Source organism: Coregonus lavaretus (genome assembly GCF_964263955.1).
Source record: "Coregonus lavaretus genome assembly, chromosome: 13".
In the NCBI taxonomy this organism is placed as follows: Eukaryota; Metazoa; Chordata; class Actinopteri; order Salmoniformes; family Salmonidae; genus Coregonus; species Coregonus lavaretus.
Window position 1 is genome coordinate 22,924,050 of NC_140000.1, and position 20,810 is coordinate 22,944,859.

Here is a 20,810-nt window from a genome sequence, read left to right on the forward strand (position 1 = left end):
ATTAATACAGGTAACGAGTGGAGGACAGAGGAGCCTCTTAAAGAAGAAGTTACAGGTCTGTGAGAGCCAGAAATCTTGCTTGTTTGTAGGTGACCAAATACTTATTTTCCACCATAATTTGCAAATAAATTCATAAAAAATCCTACAATGTGATTTTCTGGATTTTTTTTTCTCAATTTGTCTGTCATAGTTGACGTGTACCTATGATGAAAATTACAGGCCTCTCTCATCTTTTTAAGTGGGGGAACGTGCACAATTGGTGGCTGACTAAATACTTTTTTTCCCCACTGTATATAACACATTGAGTACAATTTATTTTTCCGATCTGTAACTTCTCACCTTAGATGCAGATTTAGGCAATCCTCCAGTTTCCTCAAACATACTATACTGTGTTTACCAAAGGTAATCAGCAAACCAAATAAATCAAGATAATTTATTTTAACATAGTAATATCCATCTTTGTTTTTATTTGATACAGTAATTTGTGTGATAAAAGTAAGGCACATTGATAGATACTTGAATAAAATAATAATTCCATTTAGATCAGAGAAAACATCTTGAACATTTTATTGCCCTCATTATCTAAAGAAAACCACACAAACTTGCTACTCTGTATGAAGTGTTGATAGTGCCTTGTAGATCAATTATATTATCATTTGTGTTGTTTAAGGCTCATGTACTCATATGTTGACAAAGTAATATAAACATAGTTTAAAATTAAGCAATAAGGCCCAAGGGGGTGTGGTACATGGCCAATATACCACGGCTAAGGGCTGTTCCAATGCACGACACAACACGGAGTGCCTGGATACAGCTCTTAGCCATGGTATATTGGCCATATACAGTGGGGAGAACAAGTATTTGATACACTGCCGATTTTGCAGGTTTTCCTACTTACAAAGCATGTAGAGGTCTGTAATTTTTATCATAGGTACACTTCAACTGTGAGAGACGGAATCTAAAACAAAAATCCAGAAAATCACATTGTATGATTTTTAAGTAATTAATTTGCATTTTATTGCATGACATAAGTATTTGATCACCTACCAACCAGTAAGAATTCCGGCTCTCACAGACCTGTTCGTTTTTCTTTAAGAAGCCCTCCTGTTCTCCACTCATTACCTGTATTAACTGCACCTGTTTGAACTCGTTACCTGTATAAAAGACACCTGTCCACACACTCAATCAAACAGACTCCAACCTCTCCACAATGGCCAAGACCAGAGAGCTGTGTAAGGACATCAGGGATAAAATTGTAGACCTGCACAAGGCTGGGATGGGCTACAGGACAATAGGCAAGCAGCTTGGTGAGAAGGCAACAACTGTTGGCGCAATTATTAGAAAATGGAAGAAGTTCAAGATGACGGTCAATCACCCTCGGTCTGGGGCTCCATGCAAGATCTCACCTCGTGGGGCATCAATGATCATGAGGATGGTGAGGGATCAGCCCAGAACTACACGGCAGGACCTGGTCCATGACCTGAAGAAAGCTGGGACCACAGACTCAAAGAAAACCATTAGTAACACACTACGCCGTCATGGATTAAAATCCTGCAGCGCACGCAAGGTCCCCCTGCTCAAGCCAGCGCATGTCCAGGCCCGTCTGAAGTTTGCCAATGACCATCTGGATGATCCAGAGGAGGAATGGGAGAAGGTCATGTGGTCTGATGAGACAATTTTTGGTCTAAACTCCACTCGCCGTGTTTGGAGGAAGAAGAAGGATGAGTACAACCCTAAGAACACCATCCCAACCGTGAAGCATGGAGGTGGAAACATCATTCTTTGGGGATGCTTTTCTGAAAAGGGGACAGGACGACTGCACCGTATTGAGGGGCGGATGGATGGGGCCATGTATTGCGAGATCTTGGCCAACAACCTCCTTCCCTCAGTAAGAGCATTGAAGATGGGTTGTGGCTGGGTCTTCCAGCATGACAACGACCCGAAACACACAGCCAGGGCAACTAAGGAGTGGCTCCGTAAGAAGCATCTCAAGGTCCTGGAGTGGCCTAGCCAGTCTCCAGACCTGAACCCAATAGAAAATCTTTGGAGGGAGCTGAAAGTCCATATTGCCCAGCGACAGCCCCGAAACCTGAAGGATCTGGAGAAGGTCTGTATGGAGGAGTGGGCCAAAATCCCTGCTGCAGTGTGTGCAAACCTGGTCAAGACCTACAGGAAACATATGATCTCTGTAATTGCAAACAAAGGTTTCTGTACCAAATATTAAGTTCTGCTTTTCTGATGTATCGAATACTTATGTCATGCAATAAAATGCAAATGAATTACTTAAATATCATACAATGTGATTTTCTGGATTTTTGTTTTAGATTCCGTCTCTCACAGTTGAAGTGTACCTATGATAAAAATGACAGACCTCTACATGCTTTGTAAGTAGGAAAACCTGCAAAATCAGCAGTGTATCAAATACTTGTTCTCCCCACTGTACCATCAACCCCCGAGGTGCCTTATTGCCAGTGGCGGAAAAAGTACCCAATTTTCATACTTGAGTAAAAGTAAAGATACCTTAATAGAAAATGACTGAAAAGTGAAAGTCACCCAGTAAAATACTACTTGAGTAAAAGTCTAAAAGTATTTGGTTTTAAATATACTTAAGTATCAAAAGTAAATGTAATTGCAAAAATATACTTAAGTATCAAAAGTTAAAATAATTTCAAATTGCTTATATTAAGCAAACCAAACGGCACAATTTTCTTTATATTTCTATTTTTTTTATGGATAACCTGGAGCACACTCCAACATCATTGTATGTACATTTTACAAATGAAGCATTTGTGTTTAGTGAGTCCGCCAGATCAGACAGTAGGGATGACCAGGGATGATCTCTTGATAAGTGTGTGAACTGGACCATTTACTGGTCCTGTTAAGCATTCAAAATGTAACGAGTACTTTTGGGTGTCAGGATAAATGTATGGAGTAAAAAGTACATTATTTTCTTTAGGAATGTAGTGAAGTAAAAGTAAAAGTTGTCAAGTACAGATACCAAAAAAAACTACTTAAGTAGTACTTTAAAGTATTTTGTACTCAAGTACTTTCAACCACTGCTTATCTATTATAAACTGGTTACCAACGTAATTAGAGCAGTAAAAATACATGTTTTGTCATACCCCACCAATGTGAAGCACACACTTCAGTTCATGTTTTGTAAAGTAGTACAATTCCTCAGAAAATAAATGTGCAAAATAGAGTGAATGCACGGAAAGTGTAATGGGTTAAACATTATGATACTAAATGTAAGCACTTCATAGGGTTGTGGGAGTTGTGGAACTATGGACTTTTATAGACTGAGTCGAGATGATCTGTGATACCACCATTTCTGTTGCGCAACACAATAGGTAAGATGTGACGAGCATATCTATGCTAGGCATTCATGAGTAAACAAGCACATCTTCCTCCACCTTCACAGCAATAATATGTCTTAGCATGCCTGTGTAGTGGGTTGGTTGATCAAATCACATGGAATGAGAGCAGGTTCAGTGAAGCAGTGTGTGCCAAAATAACAGAGACAGGAATGACAAAACACAATCTCAGTTGAGTTGTCATATCACAGGAGGTTAAAAAACAGGTAAAACAGTCTTTGGTAAGTATCATGCTTTATAATAAGTATTAGCCTATGTTCCTCCTCATTAGTATATCTGGGGATCAGAACTCAACTGAGAAAGAGAGAAAGTACTTAGCAATGTCTGTCTTAGTGCAGAGACCAAATTGAACTGAATATAACCTTGGGAGCTATGGCTAATTATTAATTCCTTTTTAAGTGAGAAAACATCAATTGTAGTGAACGCAAACATAGAAGTTCTTGTGCTCCTCCCAGTAGTGTAGCTCTTCGGCAAAGCTCCAGGCATAGGCCAGGTCTTTGCAAGTCTTGACCGTGTGGACTGCACATGGACCTGGCAACTGCTCAAACAGGAGCTCAGCTGTACCCACTACGGTGAGTTTCTTCTGACCCTGGATCAGCTGCTGGATGTGGGCCTTGTTCAGAGGCTCGGGCGAGGCACTGTAGGACACCACGACATTCAGCTTCTCATCTGTTGCTGGCACCTGAAAGCGATTTTTCCCTGTGGGGCACTGGATGTCTTTTTTGCTGGAGAACAGGCCCGAAGGGGAGCTGAATATACGGACAGACCAGCACACCCAGTCATACTTTATTTTCAGCTTCTCCAAAATGGCATCAGCCAGCTGCTGGTTGCTCAGGTCAGAGTGGTCCCTAACCAACCTCCGGGAATCCAGTTCAGCCTGCTTGGGGAAGCTGGTGATGCAGTCCTCAATGACAGCATTCATTTTCACCTGTACCTCCTTCATCTTTTCGCCCCAGTCTTGAAGAAGCTTATCTTCATCATCGCAGTCCTTTAGAGCGGTGTAGCCCATCAGAGCGATGAGACCAATGCAAAAGAGTTTCTTCAACCTGGCACAGAAGTCCTCCATTGCGCGTCGACTTTTCTCCTCATAGTTAAGAGTGATCTCCAACACTGACTCTCCAGAGAAGTTGTCTCCCGTCACGGCACTGTAGAGGGTATGTAGGTTTTTGTCGCCACCTGTTTTGACAAAATGCTCCATGAAAAGCTTCTTCTTGACCTCACGAAACTTGGGTTTGGCATTGAGGATGTCCATGTACTTGCGGAACTGGTTGGAGATGTTCTCCTCCACAGAAAAGTAGGCAGCGTCTGCTCCGCTCTTCTTGATCTCCTCGTTAATCCGCTGCATCTCCTCTGAAACCACCTCCAGTCGTTCGCGAACTTTCTGGAACTGCTCCTTCATGAACGCAGCTTCCTTGCTCTCCACATTGTCCAGGGCCAATTTCACGATGGGAGCAGCAATGGCGAAAACAGGGAAGAGGTCACCTGCGATACTGGCCACCACCTCAGCTCCCTGTTCAAACACTTCCATTACAGTCTCTACCACGTTCTTCTTCTCTGCTATGATCTTCTGTAGCTGGCCGGCCATCTTTGCTGGTATTGTTATTATTCAGTGCACAACAAATACCAGTATAACATCTGAAAAAAGAGCACAAGGACATGGTCAAGAGGATGTCGGAACTGTTTTATTTACATTAGACATGATAAAGTCTATGGTCTATAGAATGACTCTTGACAAAACGGACACTTAATAATAGCAGGGTTTACCAAAGTTAGTCCTGGGGCAGCACTACACAGCTGATTCAAAAAATCAAAGCTTGATGATGAATTGGTTATTTTGAATCAGCGGTGTAGTGCTAAGGCAAAAACCAAAGCGTGCACCCAGGGGGGGCCCCAGGACCGAGTTTGGGAAACCCTGGTCTATAGAATGACTCTTGACTAAACTGACACTTGATAAAAACGGAAACCTTTCTACTGACACTTAACTAAAGTATTATTGAAGATCCGTAAAAAAAATGTATAGACAACCAATCATCCCCAAGTTCAATCCCTTAGTTAAAATGGAGGAAAAGTTCAACAGCAATACCAAAGTCTTAAAAGTTAGGCCCATATAGTTGATTACCTCCCTCCCTATAGTATAATAGTTTCTGAACTTACGTAGAGCTGTTCCGGTATTATTGGACTGTGGCCTGCTTCCTTGCTCAGACTCTCAACAAGAGTGAATCCCTGCTGGCCTCACAGTGAGAACTGATAAAGAAAGTGAGAGGGATGAGTGTACATTTCAGTAACCAAGCAAAGCCTGCTGGGATTACAGCTGGACACACCCAGTGAGCAATGAGGCAACAATGCAAAGACAATTCACCAGTCAGGGAAGACACGTAGGGGTAGATACTCTATGGAGTTTCAAATGTGTATTTCAAGGCAGTGTTTTAATGGTTTTATGTTATAGAAATGTTTTAAGTATTTACAATTTATTGACTGCATTATACACTCAATTCAAGTGTGTTGTATATCACATCAACAAAGTGCCAAATTAGGAAAAAACAACCAACCAATGAAGATCTGAAATACAGTATGAAGTATGCACAGCAAGCAGGAAGCCAACTAATAACTTCAAACACTATGATGTACTAGAGTAGACTATGACTGAAGGGGTGGTGCTAAGTGCATTGTAACAGTGTCCATTTGAGGAAACCACATACAGTATCTACCATTGGATTAACATAATACAAACAGGAATTAAGACACATTTCTGCCTGTAGGCCATTTTACATTTAATACTATCATTATATGTTACAGAGGAAGTTGCAGAACATTTATTATACCGTATTTTATTTATTTATTATAAAGTGTAACGTATACACCTCTGCTGCAATAAATCATGGCAAATTGTGTTTACTAATCATCAAGCTCATTGAAATAATTTAAAAGCACCAATTTGACAACTGGCATGAAATTACTTCCAGGTCAACGTACAATGTTATGAGCTCACAGCTAATTAATAAAAACCTAATCCATTCTCCTGTGGGCCTTCAACTACCACCACCATCCCCACCACGGCTGCTCACTCAGCCAGTCCAGTCAATGCCATGGAGGGTGTGGGAGTGATAAACTGTCTGTAGGAGATTAAGCTTGCTGAGCAGGAGTGCATTTTCCACAGAAACGCCAGTAACCATAGCAACAAGACAATGGAAACTATTCTGTCAGCGTCTCAGTCTGCCCTTCTCTGCTGCTGAGCTCTGTCCCAAGGGGGTTTACACTGCAAAAGATCAGGGAAGATGTCACCCTCATTTCTCAACCTGATCTATCACCTACATCTACAGCTGTCAAGGGAGGCACAGTCTTTATGGCCATATGAGAACAGCGACTACTGAGAGAGAATTGTCTAGGAAAACCCAAGAACTCTAGAACAATCTGAATACAGCCATCATAAAATATTTTAACTTTGGATTCAATCATCATCAATGATTCAGAGCTGCCAACTCTCACGCATTGGCCGTGAGACACACGTATTTGACCCTCTTCTCACGCCCCACCTCATATCTAACGCATTGAAAAGTACTGATTTTATATTTCTAGTAATTAGTTAGTGCGTTAACATTTCAACTGTGCTCCAAATCGTTTTGAAATCGGAGCATCTGCGCCACTGAGGTATAATAAGAACTGGAGAATGCGTCCAAGATGTCTGACCGTTGTTTAAGGTAATCTACTCAAGTTCGCATAAATCGATTCACGGACCGTTTACATCCGGGTTGCACCCGGTTTATACGGACCAACATCAAATGCGCACAGGGAGCAGTGACGACGTCATACAAACCCATGGCAGACACTGGATGAATATTGTGGGGTTCTATTTTCTCATAACTGGATGGGATGACTAACTTACAAAGAATGCATTAATGATTAAAGCATAAAAGGTTTATACTGTACTGATATGAATTGTTTCACATAACAGGCTGTGATTCATGTGAGGAACGTTAGGGGCTAGGATGAGATAAAACTTGTATTTCTTATAGATAAGACTTGTATTTCTCACAGAGACTACACTGCTTCTTTGTGATCTGTGAACCGTCCAAGGACATGGGTACTGCAAAAAGTGATGAATCTACAGGTTGTTATGATAAAAACTTATGCCTGGCAACAGGGATGCGCCAAGAGTCTGGGACCAGCCGGTGCGCCAACGGATTGGCTGAGTAAGTCTAAACCACGCTCAGTCTCTACTCTGATTGGCCAGCAGGGAGCGGAAACTATCTCTGTCAGAGTATTTTAAGGAGAACTCATAACAATGGATTAGTTCTCTGAGTGCCCTGCGTGGTATTTCCGTGGATCCGTATATACGAACCTTCATACTTATCATACATACATTTTGCATATAATAAATTTAGCTTGGATTGAAGATCTCTTGATTCTTATTCCATTACCAGATTTGAATTACGCAATTTCTAACAATATAAAGTGTAAATATCTTCTGCAAAAAATGAAAAATTCAAACAACAATCGGCCTCCGCAACAATTATTTGAATAATTCAATGGACACTGAAGTGTCTTATTAGGAATTTTCAAATCTGACTTCTCTATGTGGCAGTTGTATGGAAATTGTCTTTCTGGGCCGGGCGTCAGCTAAACAGCAGTACCGAAGCAAAACTGTAGGAGCAGTAGAAACATGCTTCTAGACCTGAACCCTGGCCCCTTGATCTGCGCCTGCAATTTAACATCACAAGCGGAACCTCTATCATTGAGGGGGTTTGATTAATCTCGCCCAAGCAGGCATGTTGGTTGAAAGTTGATTGCATTTGATTTGGAACCGGCTGCCTCCCGGGCGTGAGCCAGGTGCCCCGTTTTAAAGCCCACGGTTAAGTCCGCTCAAAACAAAAGTGACATAATTAAGGACGTGTAGTAATTAGTAGGATTCTGTGTTTTTTCCCATGTAAAAGTGATTGCTTTTGATAAAAAAACGCTTTATCTGCCTTCCCAATGAAATAAAGTTAGAATTTTCGAACAGTGATTTTATGGAAAAGAGATGTATGTTTCTGGACGATGCACCATGCTGCCTTTTTATTTTTGTACTTTTTACCCCAATTCGTAGTTACAGTCTTGTCCCATCGCTGCAAGTCCCCTACGGACTTGGGAGAGGCGAAGGTTGAGAGCCATGCCCCCTCCGAAACACGACCCTGCCAAGCCGCACTGCTCATTGACACACTGCTCGCCTAACCCGGAAGCCAGCCGCACCAATGTGTCGGAGGAAACACCATCCAGCTGGCGACCGAAGTCAGCTTGCAGGCGCCCAGCCTGCCACAAGGAGTCGCTCCCGGCCAGTCAAACCCTCCCCTAACCCGGACAACGCTGGCCACATGTGTCCGCCGCCTCATGGGTCTCCTGGTCATGGCCGGCTGTGACAGCTTGGGATCGAACCCGGGTCTGTAGTGACTCCTCAAGCACTGCGATGCAGTGCCTTTGACCGCTGCGCCACTCGGGAGCCCCCCCCCACACCATGCTGCCTTGTCGACAAAATGACAGAGCGGCACAGATTACTGTTCGATTTGAGAATGGCGCTCCTCCCTCCCCGCTTTCGCCCGATGACGTGACGGGCCTTTGCACGGTGCGCCGTAGCTCAGCATAATCAAATCCGCCCATTGTCTTGCCACAGCACTGTGAACCGCAACACATTGAAGCATATGATTGGTCTAGTTATGTAAGGGATCAAGGGGATTGGATGCTCGTTTTAATGAAACGCCCCTCAAGATTAGAGCGGTTGAACTGTAAAAAGAGCAGCACAGTAGCGCTGTTTTATGTACAATGTTGTCAACAAAATGAGGTTGCTGTTATTCCCGTTCCTATAGAGAGAAATAGTAATGGTGTCTTTTTGTAGGCACTAACTCCACCATGGTTAGTTGGACAAAGCCTATGGGAAAGATGAATGGCATTTTTGTACGATTTTTGGATAAATGCAGAAAATAAGGTCTGTGGTAAACAAAGGCTTAGGAGATCTTTTACGTTTTGTTCTATGAGATAATGTTCATCAGGTAAAGGTCATGTTAACTGACTGCTATTATCTCATAGAACAAAACGTATAAGATCTCATAAGCCTGTGTTAACCTCAGACCTTATTTTGGGCGTTTATTCCAAAACTCTATTCTTTCCCCATTCATTTCTTCCCATAGGGATGGCTGAATGAACCAGACGTAACTAATTTCAGGGTTTTAGGACTACAAGCTTCTGGGTTTTAGGACTACAAGCTAGTGAGCTCTATTGCAGAATGCAGCCTTTTGACAGCACATACTAAAGTCGATTTAATCCACACTTGCATTAGTCCCCTTGTTTTAGCAGGGAGGTTTGGTAGGGTGACCTGATTTATAACTATATATATTTTTTGTCAAACAGATTGTGAACTCAAAAGTGTAAGTTTGATTCTAGAGGGGGGACAATAAATATACAAATTATTTGGTTAGGGAGGGTGTAGGGGCAGATTTATGTAATCTTGTCTTCACAAGATTTTATCTATTTACTTTATTTAGTCTGATCAATGGAACAATTCCCATTCTTAACAATGGGTTAAATATAGGGTAATTAGTGTGCTTGTCAGCAAGAACACTGTTATTCCCCACCCTTATTTTATTATTCCACTTCTTCCAATTTTGCCAGTGTAATCACATATTTCAAATCTGATATGTCTATTTGTGCCTTTGAAAATGAATTATATGAGACTATGTATTTTTGCAGCCATTCATGTACAGTTTTGAATAAGTCACACAAATTTTCAAACACCCAGCACTTGGGAAACATAGATCAGGAGTGGCCAACCCTCCTGGAGTGCAAGGAGGATTTTCTTCCAGCCCTATTTTAAAGAGATAGTTCACCCATATGACAAAATACAAATTGTTTGTGTCCTTAACTTGAAAGCAGTCTATGGACAAGTAGACTGCAATCTATGATTTGGCTACCCACTGCCATCAACCATTAATATAAGTATTTATTGTGCTGAGCCTTTGTGTAGTGGTAACACTCCCCAGCACGTGTCACATACAACTTTCCACCTGAGAACAGGGATCAATCCCTGCTTCCAACCTTCCCACGGTTTCTCCCATGTGTCTGTCTCCCCATCTAATTTCATTACGGTCTAAATAAAGTGTCAAACTACCCCAAAAATCTAAAAGTTACAAAGTCGTTGAATTTTGAGTGTTCATTTATTGTTCAAAGCATCCTGAATACACCTGACCTGTGGTTTTCATTTTTTACAATGTTCCACTCATAGGCCTAAGCCATTTCAAAATACGTAGAATTGCAGGAAATGAGCTTTAAAACAGTACAATTTTCATGGGGGAGGACCCCCAGACACCAGGTATAGGGGTTGTGCCAGGGGGCAATGAAATTCGCATAGAAAATCTCATTCCAAGCTTTCTTCAAAAGTTGCCAGCCCTGTCAATGTAATTGATTAGAATTTATAATACAGCATACTAAATATAAGCAGATTAACTGATACTATTATATCAGCAGCTATCATACAAAAAATGGTGCAAATAGCTTTGAAAAAATACACAGCTCTCATTGATACAACATCTGCATTAGAAGCCAATTCAATGATGGAAGTGAAATGGCATGCATTAGGATAGAAGAACATCCATCTCATTTGATTTAGCCATATCCACTGCCATGCAAAAAAATTAGACATTTCAGCTCTCCACTAAAACCCTAACTCCTTGGGGTTGTCTCATGGTCTGAGTGTATGTGAAGTACCTCTACAGCACTAAAGCAGACAAATTATCCAGGGTAAAGTGATGGTGATTGTACATTTTCAGATGTGCAAGAATTAGGCTTAGACACTAGCCACACACAGGTTGAATCAAAGTTGTTTCCACGTCATTTCAATGAAATTATGTTGAACCAACGTGGAATAGACGTTGAATTTACGTCTGTGCCCAGTGGGTACAGACTCAAAAGTGCTATATCTGTAGTTCCACAAAGGACGCATATCTCAGGCCCAACAATTCACCAAATAACAAGCAGACCAGCCAACCTTAAAATGTACATTAACTGATGTCCACTGAAGTGCAGTTAGGCCTACTGAAGTAATAATGTCAACATCATAACTGATCCATTTGTATATCAATATCGGGCCATCAAGATAGACATTTGATAGTGTCTTCTTTTCATGATTTGAGTCCTAAATTCAATAAAAAGCATGTCAAGCTGCAAGAATAAATGGCAACATTTGAGTGGCCCAAACAATCAGTAAGCTACAGTATCTATGTCGATTGAGGACTAGTTGAGAGTGGTGGCCAAATCATCCTGTGAAGCTTGCCCACATAAACACTGACCGGCCATAACTGACTGCATTTAACAAATGGACATAGCTCTTTGCAAGCCGAGAAGTGCAATCATATTACAGTTGTTGTTGTTAAAAGCGGTTCATGTGGCCTCTTAATGGGAAATGTATCGATTAGCTCGTCCAACAAGGGTTCTAATTGCTTTATTTCAGTATCTTGTTTAACGCCCTATAGTCAGCATACCTCGTGGATTAATATGATAAGACCTTGTAACAATATGTCAATTTATTAAATTCAGCACTTTTGCCACTGCAGTGATACTTGGATCATGACAATATATAATTATGGCCACGAGAAACACTTCCTGGAAAAGGCCTGCACATTATGTCACCTATTGTAGTCTACCAACGCCCATCTACTGTATTGACAGAAGTTTACATTGTGCACTTAGTTACATTGTGTGTTCTGCGCAACTTACAGTAAAACATTGGCAACTATTTAAATGCGCACGACATTATAAAGTAATGTATTCAATGATGTCGTGGGATCTCAAAAAGTAATGACCAAGTTTACCAGACGACTCGTTAAAGAACTGCGCAACTAATGAAAACAGCTGCGATAATATCCCAAGAACTGGAAAAAATCCCAAGAACTGTATAAGCCCATTGAAGAAACATGTAAATGGTCATATGCAATTATGTTTGTCTAAAAACTCACCTTTTCATTCGCTTTAGTTTGAGGAAGAAAAGCAAATTATTCTTCCGATCTGTTTTTCTCTTCCTATTGGTCACATGGTTCTCATATTACAGTTAAAGTGACACACCCATCGAAAGAGAGCTAAACTTGGGTGGTGGTTAGACAAGTTCTTGAACAAATGATAGCATATTTTCCCGGTCAACATGGAAACGACTAAATTACACTCCTTTGACAAATAGCTGACAAAAGTATTTTACCAAGACTATTATAACATTTGCTGATGAATAATTGTATTTAGATTGCGTGAGCTGGTGATTGTTTAGGGAGTCATGTAAATTAACTGTCACACATGATCAGTATCAATGTTTATAATAATAATATTATGCCATTTAGCAGACGCTTTTATCCAAAGCGACTTACAGTCATGCGTGCATACATTTTTTTTTTTGTGTATGGGTGGTCCCGGGGATCGAACCCACTACCTTGGCGTTACAAGCGCCGTGCTCTACCAGCTGAGCTACAGAGGCCCATAACTACATGTCCCACTGCTTAAACGTTTTAACATACAGTACCCTCTAAAATTATGTTATCATGACAATTATACACATTTCCTCAGCTGCAGATAGAACTATAATATACAAGTCCTAATTTACTATTGCATAATGATGACCAGTGATAACAATGTCCTTTATATTGTGGTTTATTATGAATAAAGAAGACCATAAACATGAGAAATTATAGCTGTATGAAGTTTATAAAATTGTAAATATAGACAGAGATGTAATGTTGTAAGGCTCTTGTAACAGACTATAGATTTGGACAGTGTGGTGCATCTATCAACTGCATTTTCAAAAGGAGCTTGAGTAAGTCCTCAGTACATTGATGAGGATAAATAGTTTTTTGCAGTAAGCTTACATAACACATATTATTACGCTGGCTGATGTGCTAATTTACAGTATGGAATACTGGAATGCAGGTAAAATAAGGTATCTTACTTTTCTATTTGGTAGGAGGAAGTACTAAGTTATCATACATTGTCACTGTTGTTGAGTAGATACCCACAGCCTGACAGAAAATGTCTCATATATGTCCATTTATACACATATAAAAATTATAATAGTTTAAACCAGGGGTGTCAAACTAATTTTGCCCAGGGGGCCGCATTCGGTCTTCAACGAGGTTGAGGGGCCGTACTGTAAATTGGATATATTTCTTTGCCGTGAAATTTTGCAAAAGACAATCCACTATACATCGTTTTTCCCCCACAAAAATCTGGCCCTCGTGGGCCGTGTGTTTGACACCCCTGGTTTTAATTATCACAAACTACACAAAAATCTACAAGGCCGATAAACAAATAAACATTTTGCAGTCGGTAACAAGAGATTACATTTCCCACAATCAATAGCTAAAGCATCAGCTAGGTTTGAGATATCAATAAAAACACATCTAAACTCAGATATAAACATTAATGAATTATATTTGTAGTTTTCCCCATTATAACTACTCTATTTTCCATTGCAGTGTGTAACAAAAGGCTACTCAGGATGAACGCATAGGTACGCTTTTTTGTGTTTTCCGTAGTAGTAACACTCCTCTTGGAAGTTGTTGGTCTCCACCACTTCCTTATAGTGGCTGACAGCATGCACCAAGCAGTTGGGGAGACTTCTGCTGAGGGCCTGAGCCACATCTATCATGTTCCCTTTCAGTTTCTGCCCCTCAATCTCTTGCTGGATCTGACCCTTGTTGATAGGCTTAGGCTGAACACTGAAAGAGATCACCACTTTGATGTTGTTCTTGGTCAACACATCAAAGTAATTAGCTCCTCCTCTACTTCCATGGTACTTCTTTCCAGCTAGCCAGTTGAAAAAGAAAATGCGCTCCTTGTCATTGAAGACCCTGATAGACCAGCTCACCCAGTCATATTTCTTAATAAGGGTGTCTAATAGGGATTTGGTGAAGTCAAGGTCAACACTTCCAGGTTTCTCCTGAAGCTGGTGTTCCATGTCCAGTTTGGCTTGATCAGCAAAGTTTTCAGTGCAATCGTCCACCGCTGCTTTCATGCGGTTCTCAACATCTTCCATACGCTCCTGCCACTTCTTCACCATCTCATCCCCCACAACCCCTTCCTTGAGGCTGGCGTAACCCATGACAGCAATGATGCCCACCACAAAGAGCTTCTTAAGCCTGGCACAGAAATCTTCTACCGCCCTTCTACTCCTTTGTTCTGTGGAAACCACTGTCTCCAGCATGGGGTCACCTGAGGTATTGTCCCCAGTAACAGCATTATAGAGGGCGTCCAGGTTCAAGTCTGTGTCCGTGTTCTCATAATGGCTGAGGAACTTCTCCATCTTCTTCTCTTTGAACTTGGGCTTGGCGTTGACAAAGTCCTGGAACTTTTCGTACTGGCTGAGCATTTGTGCCTCACGGTCAAAGTTCTGCTTATTCAAGGAGGTCTTCTGCAGCTCCAGGGCGATTTGGTCGATCTCAGCCTGGATGCCTTCCAGTTTCTGGTTGACCATGCTGAACTGCTCAGTCAGGTAGCGGGCGTCCTGCCCTTCCGGGTTGCTGAGGATCTCAGCGGAGGCTACGAACACGGCCTCCAGGACGGGATGGAGCTGGCCCACAGTGGCTGCCAGGACTGCGGAGGCCTGTCCCATGATCTCCACCCCCTTCTCGATCTTGCCCCTGTTCTGCACGAGCCATTCTGCCACACTGGTCATTTTGAGGGCTCTATCACAAACTAACAATGTCCAACTTGGTCTTCAAAGAATCTTCGACTATGTTGATGTCTGAAAGAGAAAGAGGAAAAAATATATAAAACTCTTGTAAAGGTGAAATAATGTTAAGACAGCAACGTCAGACTTTGTGTATTTTTTTTATTTCTAAGGATTAGCTAGCTATTTGTTTGAAGAAGTTTCTGTTGGAGATGACTTGATCATTACATTTACCAGACGCTCTTATCCAGAGCGACTTACAGTTAGTGAGTGCATACATTATATATATATATATATTTTGGCCCCCATGGGAATCGAACTCACAACCCTGGCGTTGCAAACGCCATGCTCTACCAACTGAGCTACATTCCTGCCAGCCATTCCCTCCCCTACCCTGGGCCAATTGTGCGCTGCCCCATGGGTCTCCCGGTCACAACAGAGCCTGGATTCAAACCAGGATCTCTAGTGGCACAGCTAGCACTGCGATGCAGTGCCTTAGACCACTGTGCCACTCGGGAGGCTACGTCATCATCATCGTATCCAGTGGTGTAAAGTACTTAAGTAAAAATACTTGAAAGTACTACTTAAGTCGTTTTTGGGGGGTATCAAATCAAATCAAATTGTATTTGTCACATGCGCCAAATACAACAGGTGTAGACCTTACAGTGAAATGCTTACTTACAAGCCTTTAACCAACAATGCAGTTTTAAGAAAGAATACCAAAAGAAATCACACAAAGAAATACAATATAAAATAACAGTAGCGAGGCTATATACACCGGGGGGCACCGGTTAGTCGAGGTAATTGAGGTAATATGTACATGTAGGTAGAGTTATTAAAGTGACTATGCATAGGGGAGGGGGGGGGGGGGGGGCAATGCAGATAGTCTGCGTAGCCATTTGATTAGATGTTCAGGAGTCTTATGGCTTGGGGGTAGAAGCTGTTTAGAAGCCTCATGGACCTAGACTTGGCGCTCCGGTACTGCTTGCCGTGCGGTAACAGAGAGAACAGTCTATGACTAGGGTGGCTGGAGTCTTTGACAATTTTTAGGGCCTTCCTCTGACACCCCCTGGCATAGAGGTCCTGGATGGCAGGAAGCTTGGCCCCAGTGATGTACTGGGGCCGTATGCATTACCCTCTGTAGTGCCTTGCGGTCGGAGGCCGAGCAGTTGCCATACCAGGCAGCGATGCAACCATTCAGGATGCTCTCGATGGTGCAGCTGTAGAACTTTTTGAGGATCTGAGGACCCATGCCAAATCTTTTCAGACTCGTTAGGGGGAATAGGTTTTGTCGTGCCCTCTTCATGACTGTTTTGGTGTGCTTGGATCATGTTAGTTTGTTAGTGATGTGGACACCAAGGAACTTGAAGCTCTCAACCTGCTCCACTACAGCCCCGTCGATAAGAATGGGGACGTGCTCGGTCCTCTTCTTTTTCCTGTAGTCCACAATCATCTCCTTTGTCTTGATCACGTTGAGGGAGAGGTGTTGTCCTGCCAACACGGCCAGGTCTCTGACCTCCCTATAGGCTGTCTGGTCGTTGTCGGTGATCAGGCCCCGTCATCGGCAAACTTATCTGTACTTTACTTTACTATTTATATTTTTGACTACTTTTACTTTACTAGATTCCTGAAGAAAATAAAGAACTTTTTACTCCAGACATTTTCCCCCGACACCCAAAAGTATTAGTTAAATTTGGAATGCTTAACAGGACAGGAAAATTGTCAAATTCACGCCCTTATCAAGAGAACATCCCTGGTCATCCCTACTGCCTCTGATCTGGTGGACTCACTAAACACACATGCTTCATTTGTAAATGATGTCTGAGTGTTGTAGTGTGCACCTGGCTATCTGTACATTTAAAAAAAACAAGAAAATGGTGCCATTTGGCTTGCTTAATATAAGGAATTTGAAATCATTGATACTTAAGTATATTTAAAACCAAACATTTTTTGACTTTTACTCAAGTAGTATTTTACTGGGTGACTTTCACTTTTACTTGAGTCATTTTCTATTAAGGTATCTTTACTTTTACTCAAGTATGACAATTGGGTACTTTTTCCACCACTGATCGTATCTAACACAGAAACACGAACAGTATCTAACACAGATTACATCAGACATTTGGAGTCAAATAGAACAAACTACTCTCAGCAATGAAACAAATGGAGAACTTGTTGGGACATGCAAGAGTCTAGTTTCATGCCACACCCAGAGTCTCATGTTTATGACAGGTTTATGACAGGACTCGATCACAGCTTCAGTGGCACTGACTCACTTCAAACCATGCATTAGAATAAATATACTGAATGTTTATGTTGATTCAGAGCAAACATCAAAAGCAGTGTGTGTACTCTCGCTTTATGACGGGTAGAGTTGCGCAACACTGCAGTGCTGGCTTTTTGGAGTTGAATTGACAAGCCTAACAATAGCCAAGACCCAAAGCAAAGACAGATGTCCACAACCTGGGAAAAAGGGGATTTACTTTGTGAACATATGATTTTCAATGTAAAATACACAAGAGAGATGAGCTCACACATTTCTCATTCCCCTGAGACAATATCCACTACAGAAAAAAGGCACACCCAGATCTAAGGAAAAAAAAACACCATTGCACTTGTTCTGTAATTAAAAACACACTCTTCTCCCACACATTAAAATGTCAGTTAATTGAAATGCAATTGGGTCATTGAATTCACAGCAACTCCATGTACAATGTAGCATCAGTCATTTTAATTTGAATGAAAAACACAAATTAGAGATTAATATCTACACCTATAGACCATGGGCTTACCAGTAATGGCTGCATGGCAAGATGAATGGTGTCATTGTACATGCTTTCCCAAGGACTACCACTGTACTAATTAGGTTAGTCCTATTAAATAAGCTAACATCATCAGTTATTGCTATCCCATTTTTAAGTTACACAATGTCAAAACAATTGTGTTAAGAGTACATTAAATAATTGGAATTTTGAAGTATTTTGTAGAATTCACTTGTGACTCATCACAACATTGAACTGAAGGCATTCTAATAAAAAAGAATAGTGAAGGAAAATACTTACTGAGAAATTGTCCTGGTTTAGGATATGTCAAGTCTTCACTTGTAAAACAAAAATAGTTGACTGTGAGAATGGTAATCCAAGGGTACAATTAAGAGGAAGAAAAAGGCGAGCCCCAAACTATATTTGTAACCAACAGGATATATTTTGACTGCTTTTCAATATCACTCAACTTCTCTCAAATCCTTTGAACATAGGAGTGCTGAATAAAATCTTATTGCTACCCATTATTTTCCATTCCACTTTGGCAAGAAACCAGCCTATAGAGCTCTTATGGAGACCACATCCTTGAGTCATGAGACACCAACAAGACCACATCCGTTAACAATGTTATCCCAACATCTCAAATTGCACTTGAATTTCACCTGTTTGTCTTGTCAGTGCACAAATAAAGTGGATATTTCAAAACCAGTTCCTCATTTTTTCATATACAGTAGGTCTCAGAGGTACCCTATACTTCTCAAACCAGATCAGTTTGTCAAAGAATAGAACATCTGGGTAAACAAAACTGCCCAGAGAGATAAAGAAGAGAGATAAAGAAAAGAGGAAGAAACTCACCTCTAATAGTCCAATAAAATATACAGGGGGGTGCAGTCCAGTTATCCAACAGTCCAGCTGTGCCTCTGAACACCAGCCTCCTAGTGTTGGGATGTATATGTAGTCTCTCTCTCTCTCCTCTCTCTCTCCTTGTCTCTCTCTCGTCACTCCCCCTTTGGAACTCCTCCATCCCCTCTCTGCATTCCAACGGGAACCCACTCCGAGGGATGAGGGGCAGGCACTGAGACAGATAACATCCTGTAAACACTGCCTATGCAAGGACACTACACTACCATTCACACAGGGTCTGAAGGATTGTGTGTGTGTGTGTGTGTCCAATCGTGCAAGTGTGCAAGAGAGCAGAAATAGGGAAAGCCAAGTAGCCCTTTGCCACAAACAAAAACCTGCTTGTTGTGTCTCCACTGAGGTTGCTATGGCCTCTTGCTATGGCCTCTATGCTTCTTGCCTCTTTTTAAATGAGGCCACTGAGTTCTGTAAAATAAGCAAGATTTTTTTTACAGATAAGCAATTGCAGTTCCCTAAACAGAGGCAGTTTTTGTGTATTATCAAAATAGCACACGTAAGGGACATCAGAGCTAAAATGTGTGACGTTTTGAACTCTTTTAACCTTGTAAATGTATTATCATTGAAGGCAAGCTATTGGACATTTGGATTGAGGCGTAGTAATGGAGTTGAAATACACCCTGGAGCTGCAGTGCTCTCAGAGTCACTCCGTCACAGTGCTGAGCAGAGCAGTGAAAGGACCTCTGTGTATCTTTATCCACACCATGGGAGACAGCTTACCCACTGTCTTTGTGCTTCAGCTCTGACCGTGACACACACTGCCTGATATGACCAATCAGTCCAGTTAACACTGAAGAGAAGAAAGAGGAGGAGATAGAGGAAGAGGAGATAGAGGAAGAGGAGGAAGGTGGTATCCGTAGTGAAGTCAGGACGGTCAGTCATATTGAGGAGGAGTTGACGAGCCCGCCTGGTACCCCCCAGTGTTTTTTGGGTCTCCCTGTATCGTCCCGCTGTCAGATGTCACACTATGCTAACTCATTACCATCGGAAAGGGGAGGATATGTTTCGCAGGGACTCAACGGTATGTGGTGTGATGGGTGGTATTGACTGATGCTGGGAAAAACCCTGACCAGAAGGCGTCAGTGTGATGAAGCAAAGCGTACTTCCTGAATCCTACTTCCCAAATATTACGTAATTTGAGATGTCCCCTATCCTGTCAAAAAATTACAGTTCACTATCCAGTGTGTGAAAATCCTTAATCATTCATCCATTACCCATTTACCAGCAGATTTTGTGGTTCATTTTTGAAGAAAATAGAACTGAAAACTACAGATTGGAAACTTCAGAAAGATTCCATCTCACTTAAAATGTTATGAATGGAAAATAAGGCCTCATTTTAAAAAACATGGCCTTTCTAGGGGATTTAAGCACACAAGGTAGAACAATGGTAAAGTCATTAAGATAATGACATCCAGGTGAACAAGGTGTGCCAGACAGATCAGTGTATTTTTAGCTGATGTTTTGTCTGGTTTTACTCAGCTAATAGCCATATCAACTTAACATTCCTGTTCAACAACTTTAATGCTAATAAACGGGTGGAATAAGCATTGTTTCTCTCATTACTTTATGTGCATAGTGAATCTGCAGACATTATGGCACACTTCAAACTTTGTCTTATCTTTGATGATCCTTGTACGCCGGTTTAGTCGATATAACTAAAAGCTGAACAGAATCTCATGATTGACGGTGAGGCACAGAGGCACATGTCCAAATGCTTTAGCTGCTATCCCTAATAATTCCAGACTTTATTAGGATGTACAGTATATTTCCTCAAATGAAAGGTTATCAAAAACGGTTGTGTCTTATCATGTTGAATGGCTGTTGAAATAGAAGATTACCTCAATGCTATTGACCACAATTTCTGACCTTGGCCTCTAGCTATAGTGTTTCCTCCTTGCCACAAGATGTCACTTTAGTTCACTGGAAAGCCCCCCAGTGTCTCATCCAAGACATAATGCAACACTTTGCCAGGGGGGGGGGGGTAAATTGATGCAGGGCTGTGTTTGGGGAATAAGTAGACATATGTTGCATAATGGGGATAGACATAATGTCTTTGGTCTATAATTTGTTACTGTTAAGAGAGGA

At 41.5% G+C, this 20,810-nt stretch overlaps 2 protein-coding genes across 4 annotated transcripts; both read right to left on the bottom strand.

Annotated features, from left to right (window-relative positions):
- Positions 1-419: 419 nt before the first annotated feature.
- Positions 420-12,452, bottom strand: LOC311140370 (protein rapunzel-like). Its single transcript, XM_084175400.1, has 3 exons — positions 12,353-12,452; positions 5,529-5,618; positions 420-5,009 (listed from the first exon to the last, which is right to left on the bottom strand). The coding sequence occupies exon 3, from the start codon at positions 4,957-4,959 to the stop codon at positions 3,784-3,786; it is 1,176 nt and encodes a 391-aa protein (XP_084031526.1). The 5' UTR covers positions 4,960-5,009; positions 5,529-5,618; positions 12,353-12,452; the 3' UTR covers positions 420-3,783.
- A 563-nt stretch (positions 12,453-13,015) lies between these two features.
- LOC311140368 (protein rapunzel-like) lies at positions 13,016-18,763 on the bottom strand. Of its 3 annotated transcripts, none has more exons than XM_084175398.1 (3): positions 18,663-18,731; positions 18,108-18,140; positions 13,016-15,120 (listed from the first exon to the last, which is right to left on the bottom strand). In XM_084175398.1, exon 3 carries the CDS (start codon positions 15,049-15,051, stop codon positions 13,867-13,869), a length of 1,185 nt encoding a protein of 394 aa, XP_084031524.1. In that variant the 5' UTR covers positions 15,052-15,120; positions 18,108-18,140; positions 18,663-18,731; the 3' UTR covers positions 13,016-13,866. The 3 variants fall into 3 exon arrangements, with proteins under 3 accessions (XP_084031524.1, XP_084031523.1, XP_084031522.1); XM_084175397.1 differs by having other exon boundaries at positions 18,108-18,145; positions 18,663-18,730; XM_084175396.1 differs by lacking the exon at positions 18,108-18,140 and having other exon boundaries at positions 18,663-18,763.
- Between the last annotated feature and the right edge of the window lie 2,047 nt (positions 18,764-20,810).